Genomic DNA, 18,280 nt, shown 5'->3' with positions numbered 1-18,280 from the left:
CAGTTTATCCTGTATTGCTTAATGAATAGCTACAAAGTCATTAAATTGTGAATTTTAAACAGTGATTCTTATTTTACTATCTGAGAAAAATCTCATCCAGACTGTTTGATTATCAATACCAATAAACAAACAACAAACTGAATTGTAGTCATACAAAAACTTTTATATTATTATAACAAGACAAAGTTTTTTTTTTAATTTATGTATGAAATAAATCCATTCCTGTTTACTTCACAGGCACATTTCATAAATGCTACACATTACACAAAACCTACAAACACGAATGGAAAATTACAAAAACACGAGAGCCTTGATTAAAAATTGAAAGTGGTTCAGAGAATGGATGGATGGGGATAGTTGTATAACTCAGACAAATTGTTACAAAGTTGAAGGTGGTTTCCTATTTAATTAGATTTGCATTTGACAAATTAGTGTATCTCCCCACCAGTATCCATTTGTTTTTTTTTCCTAGCTGTCTGTCGTTGCTAAGCATTTAGTGGTGCCTCAACTTATTACATAAGAGGCCTAAGTAGTCAGGTGACTTGTTAACAAACAAAGCAGAATGTGTAATATGGCTGCAATGTAAGGTAAATGGGTGCAAAAAGGAAGAGTGTTGACTTAATAGATGTTACACAATATATTGCGTCATCAAGTCTGCATCTTATAAAGTCTTCATCGAGGCTAATAGTTATGGCTAATGATTAGCCCTGATGAAGGCTCTCCGAGTCGAAATGTGTCGGACAATAAACTCCTCTGTAACAGAGTCCCTCGGCTTCTACTTGCATTTTTGGGATCATGGCCAAACCATCAATCATCTTTCAAACGACAGGGTGTGCGCACTTCTGCAATCACATTGATAGTTGATTTATTTAGCCTCTTTTTTTTTGGTAATTGTACATGTTAGTTTGAATATCATCTATCTTGCTGTCACTTTTTTATATCACAGAATCCTGTTTCTTAAACAGGGGTGTGTAGACTTTTTATATGAACAACCTTTTAATCTCAGGAAAAATTAGCGCAATTTTGCAAGAGAACAGCATTTTTTTTCCAGCTCTAGCTGATGGGAGCTCCAGTTGTGACCAATTTGTGATAAGCGCCAGTCTTAGCCATGAGTTTATCATGAGTGCCTCGTTCGATGACGACGCCATTTGACATCACTGCGATGATGTCAGCGTTCTGGATGGTGGAGAGCCGGTGAGCAATAACGATGCTGGTTCGACCTTTCCTCGCGTTATCCAGAGCTGACTGGACGATCTGAGGGTTTAAAAAAAAATAAAAAATCAAGATTGTCTCCACTATGGTAGGATTATATTCATGGAGCTTGTCTTTTTTTGGCTACCTTCTCACTCTCGGTGTCCAGAGCAGAGGTGGCCTCATCTAGAAGCAGGATTTTGGGGTTCCTGACGATGGCCCGGGCGATGGCGATACGTTGTTTTTGTCCTCTTGATAGCTGGGAGCCTTGCGCGCCAACCTGGGTTTCGTATTTCTGCCGATTTTTACAATGCATGAAAAAATTGTGGAAAAATAGCAACAACAACAAAAAATGGTTAGCAAAAAAATAAAAATAAAAAAATCATCACCACTCTTGCTTTTCATTTGTACTTGTTATATCAAAGCAAAAAAAAAAAGAGTGTCTTCTCACATCTGGCAGCGTCATCACAAAGTCATGAAGGTAGGCTTGTTTGGCCGCCGCCACGATCTCCTCCACGCTTACGCTCCGTGCGTTGTCCCCATACCGAATATTCTCGGCGATGCTGCAGTCAAACAAGACGGGTTCCTGGGACACGATGCCGATCCGAGATCTCAGGAAAGGCACGTTCACCGATTGAGACGGGCGGCCGTCGATCAGCTGGAATGGAAATCGGACATCAGTTTTGTCTCGTTTTGGAGATGAAAATGTACGCTTACCACTTTGCCTTGGTCCGGGTCGTAGAACCTTTCCAAGAGTTGAACACTGGTGCTTTTGCCACAGCCGCTGCTGCCCACGAATGCCAACGTCTGACCGGGCTTCACCGATACCGTCAAACCTTTCAACACTCGAACGTCCGGACGGGTCGGATAGGTGAACTCGCAATTTGCAAAGTCTATTTCTCCCTTGAAGTTTTCCTGGATGGAGAACAGCGAGACAGGATTTGGCAAACATTTCTTGGGTGTTTTCACCACGATTCTTTCGTTGAATCTCCAAACCCATTTCTCTCCATCTGTGCTGCTTGTGCTGATTTTAGGAGTTTGATCCAAAAGTTTGAAGAGATGAGCGGCGGCCGTCTTGGCTTTGGCGTAATCTGGAGTGAAAGACGAAGCTTTGCCCAGGGCGGTCCCGCTGATGACGACTGTGGATATCACCCTGGAGTCGACATCGGAAGGAAATTTGAGTGGGAAGTTCGAAAAAGCAGACACCATTTGACAAACCGGAAAACGGTGACGTATTGCAGCCCCTCGGCGTTGACGAGGTAGCCTCCGTATCGAAAGGAGGCGGCGTAAGCCATGAAGATGACGCACTGGGACAAGCCGAAAAAGAGCCCGTAGATGTTGGCGCGCTTTTGGGCAGATTTATATGGACACTCGAGTTTTTCATCATAGGATTCCACAAATGAGCTCTCTTTGGTCAAGCCTGCGATCGTTCGGATGTTGGCAAGAGCTTCACCGGAAACCTAAAAAAAAAAAAAAGTATTTATTTATCATTATTTCTTTATTTTTCATGTTTTTATTTGTTTTGATTATTATTTTATTTATTTGGTATTTTTTATGCTTTTATTTGCTTTTATTTATTATTTTATTTATTTGTTCTTATTTTTTTTTTTTTGATAAATGATTTAATACGTGTAGCACTGACCTGGCCAGCCTCCTCCATTGCTTTCTTATCTTCATTTGCAAAACCGGTCAACATTTTAGCTTGAAAGAGCCCAGAGAGCCCGATGAACGGCAAGAAGCATAAGATGACCAAGGCTAACTTCCAACTGAAGTAGAAGGCGATGGTGAAAGAGGCTCCGATGTTGGTCAGGGAATTGACGATCATGCCGATTTGGGATCCTGTAGCCTGAGGAAAAAAAAAAACACAAAGCTCCAGAATTCAGAAGCTCTTATTTTTCCCCTGATCATCCTCAAATCACCAAAAAGCTAGCAGGTTTCGAAACAAATCACTTACACCCTGAACCATGGAGGCATCGGTGGCCAGTCTGGTGGTCAGCGCTCCGGGGCTGTTTCGGAAATCGTCGAACCAACCGATGTCTTGTCTCAGCATGGCCTGGAAACCTAATTTCCTTAAACGACGTGTTAGTAGCTCACCAGACTTGGCAAAGGCGTAACCCTGCGAAATCAAATCGCAATCAATGAAATTTCCATCCGTCAACTCGTAACGTTCGTGCGGACGGACCTGTAAATACTGCGAGAAGATACTGGTCACGGCCACGATGCAAAAGAGAATGCAGATCCCGTTGATCTGTCGCTTCTGCTCATTGACGTCGGCTAAAGCGAACGTCTATCCGCCGCAAAAAAAAACAAAAAACAGGTTAAGATGTCAACAAATGGACCCGAATTAACGCCAAAGGATTTTTACCCCCAGAATTTGGCTGAAGAGCAAAGCGTAGATTGGGTTGACCGAGCCGTTGATGGCAGCTCCAAGCGAGCCCAGCAGCATGTAGGGCCACTCTGATCGGTTGTACTTCAGGATGCGGGAAATGGGGGCCGCTTCGAGATGTTCGTCTCCCTCGTCCTCGTACTCCGGCTGTTGGCGATTGGACATTGGGACACGTGACGGATAACGGCGAGGTTTTGGCATCTTACGAGGTCCGGCGTGATGGTCTGGCTGGAAAGGATCCTCAGGCTGGTTGAGACGGTGTCGGGCCCAAAATCGCCGGACAAGTTGCTGTGAGATCGTAGTCGGATCGAGCTCCTGTCGTGGGACGATATCCGTCGTCTTTTTTGGAATCGGATGATCTCGTGTGTCGTTTTTTTTTTTTTTACCTTTTACTCATCCTGCAGCTGCTTCGGCTAAAAGTCCTCGTTTTTGTTTCAAGGTTTTCCTCAGCGGCGGCTTTGCCGGCGGCGACTGTCACGAGAAAGATCCGTTTCGTAGATTTCAATCTATTAACTTTTCGGATCGCGAGGATTCCGTGGACCCACCATTGGCTGCGTCTGATCCGCCGTGGTTCTGCAAGGTGACCAAGGTGAAGTAGACGCCTTCCTTTTTCAGGAGCTCACCGTGAGTTCCTTTTTCCACAGCCCGCCCGCGATCGAATCCGACGATGACGTCCGCTTTCCTGATGGTGGAAAGACGGTGGGCGATAGAAATGGTGGTCCTGCCCGCGCGCACCTACCATAGGAGAGTTTCATGTCAACGTGTTCAATAAAATAGGAACGGCCAACGCTCCCCACACACACACCTTGTCCAAAGCCATCTGGACAACAGCTTCGCTCTCGTTGTCCAGAGCCGACGTGGCCATATCCAAGAGCAAGATCTTGGGATTCCGAATCAGAGCTCGAGCGATGGCGATCCTCTGCTTCTGCCCGCCGCTCATCTGACCTCCACCCTCGCCCACCAAAGTATCGAATTTCTAGAAAATCGGCAATCGCGTACGGTTTCTTAAAATGTCCATGTGTAAATTGATCTGGACGACACTGCCGATGGATACCTGTGGAAGATCCATGATGAAATGATAAGCGTTGGCCTCTTTTGCCGCTCGGATGACTTCTTCCATGGAGACTCCCGGTTTGCCGAAGCGAATGTTGTCGGCGATGGTTGTGGCAAACAGGACGGGCTCCTGCTCCACGATGCCGATAAGCGAGCGAAGCCACTTGATGTTTAAACTTCGGATGTCGTGACCGTCCAAAGTCACCTAAAGGAAAATTCTTCTTTTCAGTCTAGATGATATTTATTTCATTCTTTATAATTATTCATTCTACGATTGATGATATTTTCCTCACCGTGCCTTCCTTTGGGTCATAAAACCTTTGTATGAGCTGAACGGCCGTGCTTTTTCCCGAACCGCTGGGTCCGACGAAAGCGGTCGTTTCGTCCGCTTTCACTTGCACGCTGAGGTTGTTTAAAATCTACGAAAGGAAACTTTACAAGCCACCGTTGCGAGCCTCAGTTTGATTTTAAAAAAAAACAACTGTTACCATCACTTCGGGTCTGGATGGGTAATGGAAGGTCACGTTATGGAACTCAATGTCGCCTTTTACTCGGTCTAATTTATGACCTTGTTCGGACAAGCAATTGATTTCCGATTCCTGTGAATAGAAAAGAATGAAAATGAATCAAATATGTTCACGGCGCTACATTTTTCAACTAGCTAGTCCGTACCCTGTCGATAGTTTCAAAGATGGTCTTTGCAGCTGCCCGGCCTGAAGCAAAAGCCTCCAGACAAGGCGAAGCCTGACCCAAATTTATTGCCGCGATCAAGACTCCGAAAAACACCTAAAAACAAGAAAGGCGGTCAGTCACGTGGCGTGGTGTCGCTACAAAGCCGTTCCTCACCTGAATAAGAGTCCCGGGAGAGAGCTCCTTGGTGTCGATGACTAGCTGGGATCCGTACCAAAAGGCCAAAGCGAAAGTCAGGAAAATGATGCACCATAGATATCCTTGGAAGATTCCGATAATCGTGCCCTTTTTAACTCCCCAGTTTTGGGCTTCTACCAGGTTCTGGTCATATCTGGATCAGTTCTAAATGTAAATCCAACATGCACTCGATGTGGAAGAGAGAGAGAGAGGTACCTTTTCGTTTCTTTGTCTTCGCCACCAAACGCCGCCACCGTTCGAATGGACGACAGGACCTCATCGGCCACAGCTCCCGCTTTTGCGTACGCCTTTAGCTCTCGTCCCGTTAGACTAGCCACAGCCTAAGAGGATTAAAAAAAAAAAAAAAAACATGCAAATTCCAAATCTATTTTAGCATCTGGATCTTTTCCAGAAGTGTACCATTGCCATGAGTCCGGCAGCAACACCTATCAGAGGGCTCACGGCGATGACCACCAACGTCAGCTTCCAGCCGCCGATGAAGCCCACCATGAAGCCAAACACGAAGGTGGAGACCCTCTCGATAAAGAAAGACGCCTGGTCGGCGATGGCGTTATTGAGCTTGTTGATATCACTGAGAAGGAGGAGGACAATGTTAAACGGTCAAAGGCTCGGGTCGGATCTGCAGGTTGAGGACTCACTCGGATAATCTCGTGTTGAGTTCACCGACGGAGATGCAGTCAAACCACCCGATCTCCATTTGCATGACTTTCCGGAAATAAATCTTCCGGATTCTCAGAGTTTGTCTGGCGGCGGCCGACACCCAGAGACCAATCTGGAGAGGAAAAGGAACATTTACCACAATAGAAATCATGATGTCATTTAAAACAAATATATATATATATATATAAATATTTTTTTTTGTGTGTGACAATAACAGTGTACATCAATGAAAACTTACTTGAAAGTAACTAAGAAAGAGAACTCCAACTCCGATTCCGATATAATAGTACGCAAACTGAGTCATCTGGGCTTCGATATCGACCCTGTTGTGTATGCAAGGGAATTTGAGTAAAGTGAATAATAATAATAATAATAATAATAATAATTAAATAAATGATAAATAACTCATGTAACAATATATATATATATATATGAATAATAAATAAATTATATATGAACAATAATATGAAATAAACTATAAACAATATATATATATATATAGTTTATTGACTATTATTATTATTATATACTCACCCACAGGAGACTGTAATGTTTTCATCGGGCTCGTAAACGGAGCCGTTTGTCCAGTGAATGATGCCGTTTTGACAGGTTTTATTTGGGTTTTTCAGTTCTTGCACCTCCAACTCATAGAGAACAAACGTGTTGGTCATCATCCCGTACACCAAAAGCATGAGAGGCGGGGCAGCGCCGTGGATGAGGGCGCACACGCTCCCCACCACCATCATGGCAATCTCCTTCCAGGTGGCAAAGCGGAACTGGCGGGGAGAAAATGAGACATTAGATGCTTGAGTGAAATGATTACAGATGGAGATAAGAATCCCGTTTTGCAAGTTACACCTCAAGATGGAATTCACGTGCAAAAGAAATGAGGTAAGCTCTGTTAGGTAAGCTCTGTATGGATGAGTGGGAAATTCTAATCGAATTAAAAAAATAGGTCATTTTATTTTAAATTTTTATTTTTTTTTACCAGTTGAAAGTATCCAACACTGAGCGTATTCTGTTCTTTCTTCTGTTTCTTGTCATCCCTGTAAAACATTCAATTTCATTAACATTGTCGCCTAAAATATGATTTGAGTCTGAAAATAAGTCTTACCCATTCTTTTGATTCGCTGCAAAAGAAAAAAATGAATTAAAAATAGGAAAAAAACATTCTGGTGAACTTTATATTTATATTAATATTTAGCTTGTCTTTACACATGCTAAATTAGCACATGAATAAAATAATGCATTAGTGCTTTCATTATCCTGATACATTTTCCTGCTGACTGATTCCACAACAAAGGCAGAATTTTTATTGACCCTTGTGGACTTTTTTTTTTTTTTTTTTAAAGCAAGATTACTCACCTATGTCTGTCGGTAGCGTAAATTTCATAGTTTTCTTCATGTTGTCTGAGCTGGAAAATTTCAAAGTACAACCATCGCAAAGGTTAATAGGTCAAAGTGAAATAAGCAGTTTGGGAATATTGCGTTTGACAAAATCCACCCAAAAAAAGACCCTTATTGAAAATGTTGAACTTTTAAAGAACAATTATTCTTCCAGTCCGGTTTAATAATTGACAATATCGACTTGTGAGCTGGTCTTCTCAGTGTTCTTTTTTCTCTCCTTTCATCCATTACCAGCCCGGCCGGCCGGCCCGTATGCTCGTCAGGGTCAGGGTGAACTGGAGCCCATCCCGACTGACTTTGAGCGAGAACCGGCGTTCTCTCACTCTCAGGGTTCCAAGCAGCCATTCATACGCACATTCACACCAAAGGGCAATTTCAAATCAACTAAACAACCATTTGAAAAAAAAAAAAAAAATCTCGTCGGGAAGCTGGCACAGTGAGTACGTCGGCGGTCCGAGTCGAGATTATTCACATTTTTGACCATCTCAATCTGATTCAAATCAAATCTATTAGAATCATGTAAAGATAAATACAAATGTCAATAAATGTTGTTTTAGTTGAAGGGGAGAGGAGTGGGGTGGGGTGGGGGGGTACTGTACCTGAACAGGACAGCTCTCGCTCGGTCAATGTGTGGTTTCGCCAGCAATAACACGGCCGGAGTTAATAAGGCAACCTATGCCCCTCCCCTACTACTATTATCTATAGCTCCATTATACTGATAAGGTTTGTGTCAGCAATATGGCCAGGAAAAGTCTGAAGTCTTTAGAAAAATGGATATTTCAATCATTCAAATATTGATTTCAAACTGGGAAGTCCCAATGTTTTTTATGCAAAGAAGTAAAAGGGACATTTAAAATGAAAAGATTTGATGTGATGTTGATGAAAAAGATATTTTATGAAGATGTTATCAGAGGTGATTGTAAAGTGAGTTTAATGACCGTAAGGCCATTAGTTGTGATCTAGTGCTTGAAAACTTGAAGTGTACTCACTGGAATGCGAATCATCAACTGTGTGAAAGGACATTTGACTTTTAATGATTAAAATGATTTCATTCTTTGGCCCATTTAATCGCACACTCCTCACTTTTCTAGATTAAATGTATGCGTGCCTTGAAAAAGAACAAATACTTTTTCTTATTTCTTTTTTCTTACTATAACATTTTGTTGAGAAAAAAATTAATTGTACTTTATTTTTCAATTCTAATTTCCTAACCTCACATCTATACATGAAAATCATAAGAGCTTATTAATTTTACTGTTTACTTTTTACATGATTAAAAAAAAAAAAGATGAATAATGTCTCAATCAAAGGTGAATGCCCGCACGGACGTATTTGGATTTGGAATTTGCTCTCTCCTTACAGATGGTCTGATACTGGATTCCCAACACAAGTGATTGATAATGTCATAGGTAGGTGGTACTCCAGTCCAAGACAACAATGCAATAAAAACAAACCCTCCAGAGAGCTACTAGTCACCAAGCATGGTAGTACAAACTCTCAAAATGATCATTTGATTAATATATATTTATATCAATTTATCTTACACCGTGGACAATTGTAAAATTGGACACAATTATAAAAATGGACAAAAAAAGATTTGATTCCCCATTTGCACCTAAAACTGCCTTCTACTTTTCTTCCACGAGAGGGCAGATATTTCCTTTTTTGCCAAATCCTACAATTATGAAGAACAATACCTAATTGAGATTCCAATACGCACAAAATATGTTAGATATGTTCACAATTTCTATTTGAACCCTAAACCTTTCGATTGTATGAGCATTTACTGAGTGCATAGTTACAGTTGCAGACATCCTCCAACAGAGGGCGGTGTTTCACTCTTTTTGGCAGACTTACCCGGAAAACGGGATGAAATTTAACAGAAGTGGGATGGGAACAATTAGAAGGAACTTTTCTGTTTCCACCTCCACACAATGCGCTCATTTAGTCCTCTTGTTCACTCAGTAGAGGTTCTACCTGACGACAAAGTTGCATGTGAGTTCAAAATGCCAAACTTGGAAGCATTGTTTGTTGACTATTGTGATTTGTCAACTATTTTGTTTGTTTGTTTAGTTTTAATCAGTGATTTATCGTTGTTATAGTACTATAGTATTATTAATTGACTTTCAGGATTAGCAGTCTAGTTATTATTACTAGTATTACATCCTAAAATGGAAAAGCAAAGGCAGATTTAAATGAAATGTGATTCAAAACCCAAATTTTTTACAAGCTTGTTTACATCCATAACTTAATTCATTTACGTCGTGTGTTTATTTGGTTTTGTTGGAATTTAAAATGTCCTATTTTGTTCACGGTCCTTGAAGGCAGCTCGAGGCAGGAAAAACCACAAGTATTTTGTTCTATTTTCTTAATGGTACAGATATAATTATGAGGTGTGGTGGCAGTGGAAGAGAATGAAATTAACTCCTACCAGTGCATTGATGGATTAAAAAAAAGATAAATTATAAAATCAAATAATTTTTGGACCAAAGAAGTGGAATTGGCAAACTTACCACATGTGACATCTGTTGACATCTCATGACACAGATAGAGATGTTGCTGTACATCGTGGGGTTGCTGATCCTTTGGCTGGTCCAGCGATGGTTGAAGGAGCCCAAACGTGTGGAGAACAAGGGAGACAAATATGTCTACATCACCGGTTGTGATACTGGCTTTGGACATCTACTGGCCAAGCATCTCGATAAGCTGGGCTTCCGCGTGATTGCCGGCTGTTACACGGACAAGGGCGAAGATGAGCTGAAGAAGACCTCGTCCGACAGACTGACCGCTCTTCATTTGGATGTCACCGACTCTGCCAGCGTCAGACGAGCCACTGCTCTAATTGACAAACTTGTCGGGCAGACAGGTAAGGCCACACCATTAGGTACACCTGAAGACAATTGCAGAAGAGAAATAATATAACTGTGCGTATCGTTATATGGAACCTGTTTATAGATACATTTTTTTTTGCTCTCCACGCTTTTTCAGGACTATGGGCCGTTGTGAACAATGCGGGCATCTCTGTGCCAGTGGCCCCCTCAGATTGGCTAACTGTTGAGGACTATAAGAGCATGCTGGACGTCAATCTGCTGGGCGTGATCGACGTGACACTGAGCGTCCTCCCTCTCATCAAGAAGGCCCGAGGCAGGGTGGTGAACGTGGCCAGCGTGTTCGGGAGGATCAGCCCGTTCGGCGGCCCGTATTGCGTGTCTAAATACGGCGTGGAAGCCTTCAACGATAGCCTGCGGTGAGAAAGACAAGCTAACGTGCAACTAACGTGTTTTATCTCATCTAATCTAAGATCATTGACTCGACTTCATTTTTACTCCAGTTTGAATTTGGCACCTTTTGGAGTGAAAGTTTTGTGCATCGAGCCTGGGTTCTTCAAAACAAACGTGACTGACCCAGAGATCATTGAAAAAAATGCGAAAAGGCTCTGGGACAGGTTGCCGCAGGATGTGAAAGATGACTATGGAGAAAATTATGTGCAGCGTGGTGAGTGCTTTGTGTCTTGTCAGAGAAGAAATACATCATCATATATAAATGTCTTGGCTGGAAGCCAGATGCGCTAACCATTACCGCACTTTACAAAAATGCTTTTGTGTAAAAATGATTGCATAGATTCGTACAAGTCAGTTGTCGCGATGAATTCAAGTTACATCTACTCACATCACAGCATCAGAACAAGCTCTGCAAGTTTTTGTCATCCGGACAATCTTACTTATGATGACATGATCTCCATGCTATTTACAATCAACTCTGTGCGTGCTCTCGATTGCAGCGCTCGAAACCATGGTGGCCAAATGTCAACTCCTAACGGACGGCGACCTGATGAAGGTCATTGGCTGCATGGAGCACGCCGTGGCCGCCGTATACCCTCACACCCGTTACTCGCCCGGATGGGACGCCAAGTTCATTTGGCTGCCTCTGTCCTACATACCAGCCTTTATCACTGACACATTGATCCTTAAACTCAGCCCCAAGATTAAAGTGTCTGTGTTCTAAGTTCTAATCGGAGTCTTAAGCAAAATTAGATGGTGTTAAAAGTGAAATTAAAAGTTTATTTTAGCTGTTGTTAAAGTGCAAGTGAAAAGGGAAGCAGGACAAGTTTATTCAGATGGAGCAGCAAATTCCTGAGAGTTGATTATTCATTGAAGGGAGGCCAAACTTTATACGAATGTCATGAATGTATGACAAGTATGACTTAAGTGGTTAGCTATGTTTACAGTCACGATGATTTGTTTGAAGTCTGAATGAAACACGTTACTTAACCCCTTACCGTTCCTGTTTTGTGTGTTTTAAGTGCTCGCTGAGCTTGCAGATATGATTGTATTGTAATTGATGTTATTGTGCATTAAGGGCAGTTGGGCAGGAAATGATGCGAGTTCAATAAAAAGTGACTAAGTTGCACCAGCCACTGGTTTTATCTTTGACCACGTCGAGGGCATTACAGTTGTTTAAAATGTTATTGAAATCTCCAGGAACTGTTTTAGAAGCCACGAGATGGCGCAAATCCGCCACAAGATGGCGCAAATTCACCACAAACTCTTCAACTTTTCAGCGTCTCGCATAGTTATTAAATAATACAGCGAGTTCCAAATAGCTTTGTGTAGTTACTAACCTCGCAAAAAAGCTGTTGGAATCGACTCCATTCCTGGCATACTTCACACACGCACACGGAGGAACGTCGGCGTCAAGGGCGGATAAAGATGTACGATGAACCGCTTCTATTTATCAAATGGGAACAAAGATTTTGTAGTTCGCGTTGCAGCCCGGAATATAAATAGCGTTGAACGCAGCCACATCAACAAACTAACACAGTAAACAAAGAACACTTCAAGTACAGTGGGACGGAGAGGCATCGGAAAGGTAATGCAGCCGCAACCAAACCGATTGCTCAGCACTCGTTTGAGTTTATTAGTTTATCTTTTTAATGATATTTTTTCCTCAATTGCATAACATTTTTTGCATACTAATAAAACAACTTTGACAGTAGTAGTACAACTACTAGTAAGGCACTTGTTGACATTATGCGTTAATGTTAAATTGGAGGGCTAGTAAGAAAAAAAATGGCTAAGTTCTGACTTATTTACTTTTATTTATGTAATACTTGTGTTTGGCCGCATAGTGGTGCTGTTGCTTTCAGAATACAGTAATGCACAATGGAAAACCTATAGAAACTGGAGATAATTTAAATGATGTGGTTTTAAGGCGAACTTCCACAAAACATGAAATATGTGGTGGCCTTTTCAGACTTTGGCAAAAATACACAGCCAAAGGACAAAGTGCTTGTTCACATTTTAATCAAATATTTTCCGACCAACCATAAAAGGTGATGTCTGGTCATGTGGCTGCTTTGACAACACAAGTACTGGGACAAGTGTAGGTTTTTTAATTTTCTTTCTCATTTGCTCCTCTAGTGAGATGTTCCTGTACATCGTGGGGCTACTGGTCCTGTGGTTTGTCTACAGATGGTTGAAGGAGTTCAAACGTGTGGAGAACAAGGGAGACAAATATGTCTACATCACCGGTTGCGATAGCGGCTTTGGGCATCTTCTAGCCGAGCACTTGGATAAGCTGGGCTTCCGCGTGATAGCCGGCTGTTACACCGAGAAGGGCGAAGATGAGCTGAAGAAGGCCTCCTCTGACAGACTGACCGCTCTTCACTTGGACGTCACAGACTCTGCCGGCGTTAAAAAGGCCGCGGCTCTCATCGACGGTCTTGTAGGAGAGAAAGGTAAAGTCTCTGTGGAGGAAATGTTTTTCAGTTAATAATGGAGGCTATGATCCAGAACTAAAAAAAAAAAAATGTGGCCTCGTGTTTTCAGGATTATGGGCCGTGGTCAACAATGCAGGCGTCGCTGTGCCGACGGGCCCCTCAGACTGGCTTACAATTGAAGACTACAAGAGCATGTTAGCTGTCAATCTACTGGGCGTGATCGACGTGACCCTGAGCGTCCTCCCTCTCATCAAGAAGGCCCGAGGCAGGGTGGTGAACGTTGCCAGCGTGTTCGGGAGGATCAGCCCGATCGGCGGTCCGTACTGTGTGTCCAAATACGGCGTGGAGGCCTTCAACGACAGTTTGCGGTGAGCGCTAACTCAGCAGAAAGCGTTTTGTCGTCCCCCCCCTTCCAACTTCATCTCATCTTAATCTCTGACTTCAGCTTGAATTTGGCGCCATTTGGTGTGAAGGTTTTGTGCATCGAGCCCGGCTTCTTCAAAACAAACGTTACTGACACAAAGGTGTTGGAAAATAACCTGAAGAAAGTTTGGGACCGATTACCGCAGGACGTGAAAGACGACTACGGACCAGACTTTTTGGAAACTGGTGAGTTTTTTTTGATGCCTCGTCACAAACCGCTAAGTAGTACTTAGTGTAAGAACTTCCGTGCATTGCTCTCCACTTCAGCATTCGAAACGATGTCGCAAAAATTCCAAGTGCTGACGGACAGCGACCTGATGAAAGTGGTGGGCTGCATGGAGCACGCCGTTGCCGCCGTCCACCCTCGCACCCGCTACTCGCCCGGATGGGACGCCAAGTTCATCTGGCTGCCTCTGTCCTACATGCCCACCTTCATCACTGACAGTTTCTTTCTTAAATCCAGCCCCAAGATTAAAGCGTCTGTGTTATAAAAATGGAGTCCTTCCATCTGGTGTTACTTGCCACTTTTTTCTAGTAAATATAAATGTATATTATAAGTCAATGCAGCTTTACTCATAACTCTGATGTAAGACCTCAGCGTAGACAGCTGACCTCTGACCCGGAGTCTGTGCTGCTTTTAAAGGGCTTAATATTCAACTTTGCTTTTGTTCTTATTGGACTTGGGCTGGGCTTGACTTGGGACCCACAGAGGGAAGGCAGATTTGAGACCACTCCCTGTACTGTTACTGTACTGTACTGTCAATCCATTTCATTTCATAATTGTATATCAAGTTTATGTAAGCAGTAAAAACATAGATAAATCATCATCATTAGTGACGCCAAACATTTTGTCGCCTGGTGGAACAAGTTTTGAAAAGGTTTTACATTTTTCTATGCATATCATAAAAACCTGGCATTTTTATATCCATTGAATGTAGCATGCCCAAATACGTGTATCAGCGTTGACATTTGAAAATAAATCATAGTTGTCAGATTTAAAGTGTGGTGTGACGTCGTGTAGTTCATTTTGAGTCAAGATCCAATCATATGCCGGTCAAAGAATGCGTGTTGCACAATCGCGCACTAGTGAAACATTGAAGGGATTGTCTCTGCCTTTAGTCAGTCTTCCTAATGACTTCCGTTGACATGGTAGGTTTATTTTATTTGTTTTTGGAACTATCATCTGAAATATGAGACTGATTGACAAGCGCCTAAGTGTAATGAAAGGTGCTGTGAGCCGATTTGAAATGTTTTCAAGTTTTGGTCTTGAACAAAACTACATAATTGTTGTTAAAAAAAAAAAAGTAAAAATTAATCAATTTCCTGATCACAATTGGATAGAAGCTGTGTTTAAGCTATGTTTAATTTGATTTTAGATTACTAAACATAAAACAATATCAAAATTAAAAACAAAAAAAACCAAACATAATCCATTGTTTGAAAATAAACCCCTGCAATGCCTTCATTTTGACAAACTGTCCATGTCCTTATGTTGGCCACCTGCTCTTCTGCCATTGGCCTGTTGGTGGCCTCCCGGTGTGCGAGGTGACGAGAACATAACTGAAGTCTCGAGTGCATGGTGTCAACAGAAGGTTGTAAACAAACAACCGCAGCTGTTGGGCCACCTCACAATTCCCCGCAATGATTAATAGAAGCAATGGTTCAAAGCACCTGTCACTAAACTTTGGACACCTCTGCCTTGTTCTCATGGAATTTACCTCAATGATGCAATCTTGTCCACTCAGGTGACTGAAGGACTGACTTCAGGTATTTTGGAGGTACGTCGCCGTTACTCATTCTTAAGCATGTTCTCCTACAAAGAAAATAAAAAGATATGTTTCAGGCACTGGTGTCCCATCCAGCCTTGACCTCTTTACTACTTCTGACTGCCCTCGTCGCCACACGCCGGTACATCAGAGATTCCGACGAGGTGGCCGCCTTGGATCTCAAGCATGTGTTCATCACGGGTTGCGACAGCGGCTTCGGCAACCTTCTGGCTAGACAGCTGGATGCCAAAGGTTTCCGCGTCATAGCGGCGTGCCTCACCGAGACGGGATCGGTGGAGTTGGCTCGCTCGGCCTCCCCCGGATTGAGGACGCTTCTCCTGGACGTAACAGACGGAGAGAGCATTAGGAGGGCACGGGAGTTTGTGAGCAGAGAGGTGGGAGAGCGAGGTGAGCTGGATGAGGAGGAGGGGAATGGGGGAGCCGGGCCGATAGAGTGCCAGTCCGAGTGAGGCGCCGGGAGATAACCTGGACTGACATTCTGGCCCCCTGGCTACTCCTCATCATCAACTCTTCATCCTCCTACTGACAAGTCTGATAGATCCTTTTAGTGCAATGCGGAGGGAGAAAATAACCATCCCTGACTTTTTACAGCTGCACACGAACACTTTCTTAATCTGCTACAAGAAATAATCAAATTTAAAAAAAAATTTAAACTCGAGAGGGTTTCAAATAAAACACAGGCCAGCATGGTGACCTTTCTCTTGACCTGTCTTATCTGCCCCTAATGAGGCAGCTTTGTTCCTCGTCAGGCCTGTGGGGGTTGGTGAACAACGCGGGCCGGTCCACACCCATCGGCCCGACAGAGTGGATGCATTTGGAGGATTTTACAAAAGTTCTGGACGTGAACCTGATAGGCGCTGTGGACGTGACGCTCGGCTTCCTGCCGCTCCTGAAGAAGGCCCGAGGTCGGGTGGTCAACGTGGCCAGCGTCATGGGCCGACTGGCGCTCACCGGGGGAGGCTACTGTCTCTCCAAGTGGGGAGTGGAGGCCTTCTCGGATGGCCTCAGGTACGGCTGAGTTCTTCTTTTCATAAGGGTTGAAGTCATCAGAAACCAAAAGACAACTTCATGTTGTGTATTGCAAACAACCACATTGCCTTATGACAATCTGTTTAGCTTAATGCTAGCAAACAATGGAGAAAGTCATAGAAAGGCTAATCATTAGCAATGGCATTTTCAATTCATGAGTAAAGTAGAATAGTTGTATTCAATTTATGTGTGCATTAATAGACGAGACATGCAGCATTTTGGTGTCAAAGTGAGCATCATCGAACCTGGTTTCTTCAAGACTGACGTGACCCGGCTGGATCTCATTGAAGCTGACCTCAGAAGACTCTGGACTCGCCTCCCTCAAGAAATAAAAAGCTCCTATGGAGAAACATACTTTGATGATTGTGAGTAAAAAGTGGGTAAAAAAAAAAAAAAAAATCAAGATATTTTGAAAGACGTCCAACCGTTGTGACCTTGCAGATTTGAAGGCGCAGGCCTTCTCCATGAACATCCTGTGTAGTTCCCGCATTTCCATGGTGACCAGCTGCATGGAGCACGCCTTGACTGCTCGCTCCCCCCGCACGCGCTACACCGCCGGCTGGGACGCCAAACTTTTCTGGATCCCGCTGTCCTACCTGCCTTCATTTGTGTCCGATTTTGTTATCAGAGCGCTTCTACCTTCTCCCGCGGCAGCGAGGAGGAGGTGATGAAGAGGAACTTGGTTACGGTCGCCAAATTCAACTCGGGAGCAGCCATTTGAACTGTCAGTGATCAGAGAAAGCAGGTTTTATTTGTAATGGTTTAAGATGGTGGATACAAAATGACTCATCTGCATTCTGTCGGCATGCGTGGCTCATCCACATAAATTAACATCCGTGCACAAGCATGTTCAAGTATTCCGTCTGTTTTTCCCCATCGTCAGTGCTGATATAAAAAAAAGACATAATCACAGTGATTAAAAGTCACATAAGAGTAAAAAAAAAAAAAAGTTTTGATTCAGAAAATCGCATTATTTAGCTCACGTGTTTGGACTGCAATTTATTCCCTGATGGGATTATAACGGTATCGATTATATATTTATTTTATGGCAAAGGCAGAAAATCATCAATTGTTTCCTCTCCCGGACGCGTTATAAATGCACAACTACCCACACGGGCTATTTCCAAATCTTCTCGTTGAAATTTACAAATATACAACATCATTTCATCAACGTCTTTATCAGCAGCGTCAGTGCAAAGATATACGTATCGTACATCGGAATAAAGAAAAACACAAGTATTGGCATACGTAATGTCACAAGGCATAGACTTTCTTGTCTCGTACTCCGTCGAAATGTACAGCCGTGCCTCGAGATACAATCCGTTAATCCGTTACGTGACCGCTTTCTTAAGACAGAAAAAAAAAAATCTGAAAAAATGTATCTGGGTCACTCATTATATCTCAAGGCAGCACTATACTTAATATCTCTTCGAATAGAACAATTTGAGTTGTTTTTTTTTTCCTCCTCCCACAGGCTGCATAAAAAAATAAATTCTGTGCAAAGTGTGATTTTTTTCCCCTCGTCAGTGAGGGTGCGGTTATACGTCAATGTCCTCTTTAACCAGAGTGGCCGTGTCTTTGAAACTGTCCTCGGTTGGTGAAAAGGCGCTCGGATGATGATGGTGGTGATGATGATGGTCCCTCCTCTGAGGTTTGGGCGGTGGGGCGTCGTCTCCTCCTCCTCTGCTTCCTTCAGACTTGTCGTCCTTCATCTGTTAAGACATATTGAAAAAAAAT

The 18,280-nt window shown here is 42.9% G+C and overlaps 5 protein-coding genes across 11 annotated transcripts in view; 3 read left to right on the top strand and 2 right to left on the bottom strand.

Moving 5' to 3' along the window:
* Positions 1 to 72: 72 nt before the first annotated feature.
* abcb11a (ATP-binding cassette, sub-family B (MDR/TAP), member 11a) lies at positions 73 to 10,312 on the bottom strand. 2 transcript variants are annotated; one of them, XM_085920609.1, is made up of 28 exons: positions 10,099 to 10,312; positions 7,544 to 7,593; positions 7,293 to 7,308; positions 7,167 to 7,224; positions 6,713 to 6,954; positions 6,417 to 6,501; positions 6,157 to 6,290; positions 5,918 to 6,089; positions 5,714 to 5,838; positions 5,477 to 5,651; positions 5,303 to 5,416; positions 5,119 to 5,229; positions 4,924 to 5,049; positions 4,632 to 4,835; positions 4,383 to 4,553; positions 4,123 to 4,312; positions 3,964 to 4,048; positions 3,784 to 3,892; positions 3,557 to 3,724; positions 3,374 to 3,478; positions 3,146 to 3,307; positions 2,834 to 3,037; positions 2,410 to 2,651; positions 2,188 to 2,344; positions 1,909 to 2,106; positions 1,643 to 1,849; positions 1,340 to 1,486; positions 73 to 1,254 (listed from the first exon to the last, which is right to left on the bottom strand). In XM_085920609.1, exons 1-28 carry the CDS (start codon positions 10,101 to 10,103, stop codon positions 1,054 to 1,056), a joined length of 3,963 nt encoding a protein of 1,320 aa, XP_085776735.1. In that variant the 5' UTR covers positions 10,104 to 10,312; the 3' UTR covers positions 73 to 1,053. The 2 variants fall into 2 exon arrangements, with proteins under 2 accessions (XP_085776735.1, XP_085776736.1); XM_085920610.1 differs by lacking the exon at positions 10,099 to 10,312 and adding an exon at positions 8,185 to 8,230.
* Positions 9,443 to 11,969, top strand: LOC147051196 (retinol dehydrogenase 7-like). 2 transcript variants are annotated; one of them, XM_085920615.1, is made up of 5 exons: positions 9,443 to 9,580; positions 10,133 to 10,451; positions 10,574 to 10,832; positions 10,917 to 11,080; positions 11,367 to 11,969. In XM_085920615.1, the coding sequence occupies exons 2-5, from the start codon at positions 10,139 to 10,141 to the stop codon at positions 11,588 to 11,590; spliced, it is 960 nt and encodes a 319-aa protein (XP_085776741.1). In that variant the 5' UTR covers positions 9,443 to 9,580; positions 10,133 to 10,138; the 3' UTR covers positions 11,591 to 11,969. The 2 variants fall into 2 exon arrangements, with proteins under 2 accessions (XP_085776741.1, XP_085776742.1); XM_085920616.1 differs by having other exon boundaries at positions 9,556 to 9,580; positions 10,137 to 10,451.
* Positions 11,970 to 12,335: 366 nt separating this feature from the next.
* On the top strand, positions 12,336 to 14,688 carry LOC147051195 (retinol dehydrogenase 7-like). Its single transcript, XM_085921156.1, has 5 exons — positions 12,336 to 12,454; positions 13,006 to 13,322; positions 13,414 to 13,672; positions 13,750 to 13,913; positions 13,995 to 14,688. The coding sequence occupies exons 2-5, from the start codon at positions 13,010 to 13,012 to the stop codon at positions 14,216 to 14,218; spliced, it is 960 nt and encodes a 319-aa protein (XP_085777282.1). The 5' UTR covers positions 12,336 to 12,454; positions 13,006 to 13,009; the 3' UTR covers positions 14,219 to 14,688.
* Positions 14,689 to 14,863: 175 nt separating this feature from the next.
* rdh1 (retinol dehydrogenase 1) lies at positions 14,864 to 17,889 on the top strand. The gene is made up of 6 exons (XM_085921155.1): positions 14,864 to 14,876; positions 15,473 to 15,505; positions 15,571 to 15,901; positions 16,264 to 16,522; positions 16,745 to 16,908; positions 16,985 to 17,889. The coding sequence occupies exons 1-6, from the start codon at positions 14,874 to 14,876 to the stop codon at positions 17,209 to 17,211; spliced, it is 1,017 nt and encodes a 338-aa protein (XP_085777281.1). The 5' UTR covers positions 14,864 to 14,873; the 3' UTR covers positions 17,212 to 17,889.
* lrp2a (low density lipoprotein receptor-related protein 2a) overlaps positions 17,706 to 18,280 on the bottom strand; it is a 30,112-nt gene continuing 29,537 nt past the window's right edge. For all 5 annotated transcript variants that reach the window (XM_085921148.1, XM_085921149.1, XM_085921151.1 and 2 more), the window contains one exon: positions 17,706 to 18,255. In XM_085921148.1, coding sequence (XP_085777274.1) covers positions 18,082 to 18,255 — 174 coding nt within the window. In that variant the 3' untranslated portion in view covers positions 17,706 to 18,081. The remainder of the gene's footprint in view (positions 18,256 to 18,280) is intronic.

Source organism: Syngnathus leptorhynchus, chromosome 9, assembly GCF_054491065.1.
Source record: "Syngnathus leptorhynchus isolate UIUO chromosome 9, UIUO_Slep, whole genome shotgun sequence".
Taxonomy (NCBI): Eukaryota; Metazoa; Chordata; class Actinopteri; order Syngnathiformes; family Syngnathidae; genus Syngnathus; species Syngnathus leptorhynchus.
Note: the sequence above shows the minus strand (reverse complement) of the source record. Positions and strands in the feature narration are given on the sequence as shown.